The sequence below is a fragment of the Lucilia cuprina genome, chromosome 4 (genome assembly GCF_022045245.1).
Source record: "Lucilia cuprina isolate Lc7/37 chromosome 4, ASM2204524v1, whole genome shotgun sequence".
Taxonomy (NCBI): Eukaryota; Metazoa; Arthropoda; class Insecta; order Diptera; family Calliphoridae; genus Lucilia; species Lucilia cuprina.
Genome location: NC_060952.1, coordinates 11855902 through 11861597, shown reverse-complemented (window position 1 = coordinate 11861597; position 5696 = coordinate 11855902). Strand labels below are relative to the sequence as shown.

At 31.1% G+C, this 5696-nt stretch overlaps 1 protein-coding gene across 1 annotated transcript; it reads left to right on the top strand.

Moving 5' to 3' along the window:
- The first annotated feature begins 6 nt into the window (after positions 1 to 6).
- LOC111677599 (probable GPI-anchored adhesin-like protein PGA55) lies at positions 7 to 5418 on the top strand. Its single transcript, XM_046949500.1, has 6 exons — positions 7 to 10; positions 87 to 204; positions 311 to 1237; positions 1306 to 3275; positions 3347 to 3492; positions 3561 to 5418. Exons 2-6 carry the CDS (start codon positions 91 to 93, stop codon positions 3767 to 3769), a joined length of 3366 nt encoding a protein of 1121 aa, XP_046805456.1. The 5' UTR covers positions 7 to 10; positions 87 to 90; the 3' UTR covers positions 3770 to 5418.
- Positions 5419 to 5696: the final 278 nt, after the last annotated feature.

Sequence of the window (5696 nt, the reverse complement as noted above, 5' to 3'; positions counted from 1 at the left end):
GTGGTAGCGAGTAAGTTGCATAAAACTAAAAAAAAATAAAATGTTATTAATTAATTATGATTTTATTATTATTATTTTTTTTAAAGAACCATGGGCATGCAACTAACAGAAACTTTAAATGGTATATTGCCCATAGCGCCCACAGATGATTTTCACAAGGATGAACATACAAACGCTATAAATATACAAACAAATAAAAATGCGGTAGGTTTCCAAAAATAAAGCTACGAAGAAAATTAACATAAAGGAAACAGCATTTAATTCTATCTTTCTTTCTTCATAAAAAAAAACAAATTATTACTTTTTATAGTTTAATTATGAAGACTTTGCTGGTCAACATTTGGCAAGTGGTGGAGCCATAGAAATTGTAACTGTAGATCCCAATGATGGCTATGATACCGACAGCGAAGATGAGGAAGATAGTGATGACGACGACGACGTGGATGATGATGACGATGAAGACGACAATGGTTTATTAAATTTTGACCGTCAAAGTCAGTGCAGTAATGGCACATTTCGAACTAGAACAGATAGTTCCTCCATTGGGGATTATGAATCACATACAAGTGATTATGATGATGACAGCGATGACGATGATAATGATAATAATCTAATTAATAATACCGCTTTACTGCAAAATGCTCTCGCTAACATGAGCAACATGGCTAACAATGCCAACAACTCTATTATAGATTTACATTCAAATTTAGTAGCTCCAGACGATTTACTATTAGATAATTCGTTTCATAAAAATCGTACTCTCAGCACGAATACCCTTAACTCCGATGTCGATGGTTTGGGTTTACAAATCGATGCAAATAATTTTGATTTGGCAGAATTTATAACAAAAGATGATTTTCAATTGCAAAATACACCCATCATGTCCAATCAAATGCATACAGCAGTACCAGCTGCAGAGGCAGCAGTAAAATCACATATTTTACCTAAAAATAATTTTGCCACAAATATTGCACAAACTCCTTCAGTTGTGCAGGTTATATCATCCAAACTTGATGATTCCGATTCTGACTCTGATGTTATAGTTGATGTTGAGACCGTAGAAATGGATGAGGATGATGCCAGTTCCTTAAGAAAGGCATCAGAAATTCTAAAACCTATTGCGGCATCAGTACCAATACAAACTGAGGAAGAGACTCCTTTTGTAGATAATGTTAAGAGTGATCCCTCCTGGAGCCCTACACAGACGGTGAAAAAAGTGGAAACTCATAAAGTAGAGGTAAGCTTGTGCTTGATTATAATATAAAAAACTTTTTTTATTGTAAAATCACTAAATTTTCTTGCCAGGAAAAACCAGCTACACAAAAACCAAATTTCACACGCAATTTCCCATTGGTGCCCAATAAAAAACAATGTGACTTGTTAAAGGGCAAATTTGCCAAAGGTAAAGGAAAAGCTACTCAAAAACCTAAAACCTTAGCGACCAAAAATATTAAAATGGAACTGTCTCCAGTAAAAGAAACATCTGCAATAACTAATACGACAAACACAACAACAACTATAGTTAAACCTGAAAATAGATTAAGAAAGATAGGCATTGGCATGGGAGGCAAGAATTTAGCATTACTCAAACATGAACGTGTGAGTATATCAGAACAAAGTTCCGAGGAGAATAACACGCCCTTGAAACGTGAAGTAGTTCCAACCACCAGTAGTCCACAGCAAAAGCCAGTAATTGTAAAACGAGATGTTCAAGAAACCCCTGCACAAAAGGCTCAAGCTGTTAAAAGAAAACTAAACTTGGAAGAGTATAAAAAGAGGCGAGGTGCTGAACCTGTTGTACCTGGGGTAACTGCAGCATCAAATACTAAATTTATATCCTATAAAATACCAAAATTAGAAAATAAAACAAACAGTTCTAAGACTGCTGTCACCAGCGATAAAAAGCCAACTGTAAATACAACACCCACAAAGCATAGTGAAGCCGTTACCTCAATAGTGAAAACACTTAAAGATCAACAAAATATAGCACCAAAAACTGATCCCATAACCGAGGCTAAAAACAAAGTTTTACGCATGCAAGAACTGAAAAAGGCTCAACAAATGCGTATCATAGATTCTACAATATCCGCCAAGGTGCCCAGAGTTACTAAACTTTTGCCCTTAAGAGAAATTGTCAAAGACACTCCCTATCTCAATGAGGAAGAAAAGAAATCATTAAACACTCAAAATTTCAAATCAGATTATGAGGAAATAATTATAGTTTCAGCAAGTTGCAATACTGATATATCTATACCACCTTTACCCAACCAGTCTACACAGCCGGTCAACAATGCTACTAGGTCTTTATTAAAGTCTTCAGCATTATTATCCACCATTACTAATAGCTTTGAGAAGGTCAAAGCTAATGACAATGTAAAGATATCTACAAGTTCTCTTATAGCCAGTATACAAGATGTGGTAGTCAACAAAACGTTGCCCGTAGAAGAAACTACAGCTACTAGTGTTGATGTTAAGGATACTAAAAAACCAGAACATCATGGTGAAGATAAAATCATTATGCATTTACGCAAAGACAGAATACGTAAGCGCATGTGTACGATTGCCATACAAACCGAGTTGCAACCAGAATTTCCACCTCTACCTTTGCCTAAATCGTGTTTGCAACACAAATCCCGTGAACGCTCACGTAGACATCGTAAACGTCAGTATAGGAAACACAATAACGAACAGTCATCTTCCTCTTCGTCCGAGTATTCTTCAGATGATCAGTCTGATCATAGTAATTCATCTAGCATTTCACGTTCTCGTGACAATAGCTGTTCGTCTTCAGTAGAACGAATGCGTACGTATGATAGTGCCATTGGAACGGGAGGTTATTCCTCGAGAAGTAGTCGTAAGCATCGTAGTTCTATTTCATCATCTTATTCCGAATCTGCCGATCGTATTGCACGCGGTCGTCGCCAACGTCGTACTAGCTATACAAAACGTTCAGCGGCACGCAAACGATCTCGTTCGCCATACTCTTCATCGTCGTTCTCCTCCGATTCGGATCGTTCACGTAGTCCTCACTATAGACGTTCTCGCAGTCGTTCCAATTCACGCACACGTTCACGTTCGAGACGTTCCAGTTATCGTCAGGGTCAAAATAACAATAATAGTTTTGTGGATCGTAATGTTTCGCAGCCCGCTGTCGAAGAGCGTCGTATTGTCTATGTGGGTCGTATTGAGCAGGAGACAACCAAAGATATGCTAAGAAGAAAATTCTTACAATATGGTACTATCAAGCAGATAAGCATACATTATAAGGATACGGGGTAAGTGTTAAAAGGAATTTTAATTATGTAAAATTTTTTAATAATTTTCTTTTTTAAATTCTTACCTATAGCATGAAATATGGTTTTGTTACCTTTGAACGTTCCCAAGATGCGTTCTCAGCCATCGATAATAGTACACGAGATCCCCAAATTAACATGTATGATGTCAGCTTTGGTGGCAGACGTGCATTCTGTAGGGCCTCTTATGCTGATTTAGGTAAATATTTTTATAAGTTCTTTAATCTTTTAAATATTTATTAAAATATTTTTTTATTATTATTTTAGATAATGCCGGCATAAATACCTATCAGTCGTATGTGTTTCCACAGCCTGTAACCCAACCCAAAGAAGATGATTCCTTTGAGGCTTTACTTATGAAAATGAAAGCAAAATTAAATGCAAATAAAACAAGCGCACCAACAGCAACTGCTGGTGCTGCTGCTACTGAAACAACTGCAGCAAATGGTCAAAATGTTGCTAACAATAAAATTTGACGAATACGCTTGAGTAGTAGCAACAATAACAACAACAAAACTCTAAGTTATTATTATGTTAAGAGAAATTTCTTGAGATTTTCTTTAGCATATTATTTGAAAACTTTAGTTTTTAACAAAATTTTAATCTAATTTATTTAACTAAATGCCTTATTAGTTCTTTTTAAAATGGAAAATATTTTAATATTAATTTAAACATAATTTTCTACTTGCTATGATTTATAGAACTGCAATTAAACTTAACACTTACTCACCAAAAAGCAAAAACAAAAAACAACAAAAAAAGAAAAACCTAAACAATTAACTTTATGTCAAACTTAAAGTCTGCTGTTAACTATAAAAAAAATAAGTTAAAATTTCTTACTTTTTTAAATGCTATTAACATAAATATAATTTCTTTAAATGTTTAATATTTTTCTTTATTTCTTTTAAGTTTTATTTAATTTAAGTTTTTTTTTTATTTAACAAATAGCAAAAAGATCTTTAAACTCTTAACAATCTGGGGCAAAGTTAGTGAATAAATTGTAAATTATTAAATTTTAAGAGAGTTAATTTTAAACGAAAAAACTAAACAAAATGTTGCAAATTTTAAACAAGGAATTTTTTATAAAGTAGTATTCAGCTCCTGATAAAAATTTTAAAGATTTTTTTCGCTATTATTTGGTTTATGATACAAAATGTGATATTACATAAAAACTATGGAAAAAAATACAACAAAACAAGTCATTTATTAAGAATAAGTTTTAAGACTTAAAAGAATACAAAGAGAAATAATTTAAACTGTAAACAATCAATCAACCTACACCCTACCACACACTTATTAAGTCTTACACCCAGTTGAAAACGACTACTGCATCCCACAATAGATTATTTTTTTTTTTTAGTACAATCTAAAAACGAAAACAAAAACAACAAGTAGAAAAATTATTTTAAATTATTATAATTTATTTAATTTAAGTTTAAAAAACAATCCAAAAACAAGCAACAACTTAAATGTTTTAAAAACACGTTGACATTTATTTTTTTAAAGAATTCTTTCTACTTCTATAGAATTCTTTAAGAGAAATGTGTGTTAAATGTTCAACGCAAATGTTAAATGCTTTAAAAGAAAAACAATGCTTTAAATAATAAACTAAACTTTAAGATCAATCTTAAAACTTAGTTTATAACTAAACCATCTCAAAACAAAAACAAACAAACTATTTAAAATCTTTAGTTATGTTAAAGAAAAAGCAAACAAAACTTATTTAAAACTAAACACACATTACAACTTTATACTAATTATTTGAATTTTGTTGTTCTCTAACTTGAGGGGAAATCAATTTTGAATATATTTGCCCGCAGTAAGAGAGCAACATAAAGAATTAAACTGTTGATAATAAAACTTTGATATTAGTTTGTAATTTATTAAAAAAAAGAAACACAACAAAAATAAAGATGTTTATGTTTTTTTTATTTAATTTTAATTTTAAAAAATCGTATTACAACCCAACATTTGATGCTTAGCTAACACAAATCATTTTAATTTTATTATTTTATTTTCCTTAAAAGAAACTCTTTTTTTTTACATATAAAATTTAACAATTGTAAAATCACTGCTAAAGTCTATTTCCTATTTTCTATTTTCTAACTAGTTTAAAATTCCTAATGTGAAAGAAAATGTTTAACAATGCAAGCAAAACAAAAACAAAAAAAAAAAAAAATAGCAAAACTATCTTTGAAAGAAAACAAAAACAAACAAAAATATAATTAAAAATGTTATCTTTTATTACTTATTATGTTTTATTCTCTTTTTTATATACATTATATATTGTCAAATTTGTATGATTTCTTAAAAAACAATATAAAAAACTGCATATGATTTAAAAAATATCGATAGTTTGTTTTATTTCCCTATTTAGTAGCTGTTTTAAAGAATAAAAATCTG

Coding starts and splice junctions, on each gene's coding strand:
- LOC111677599 (XM_046949500.1), top strand. CDS start 91: ATGGGCATGCAACTAACAGAAACTTTAAATGGTATATTGCCCATAGCG. Junction 205..310: donor TACAAACAAATAAAAATGCG/GTAGGTTTCCAA, acceptor TACTTTTTATAG/TTTAATTATGAAGACTTTGC. Junction 3,276..3,346: donor ATACATTATAAGGATACGGG/GTAAGTGTTAAA, acceptor TCTTACCTATAG/CATGAAATATGGTTTTGTTA.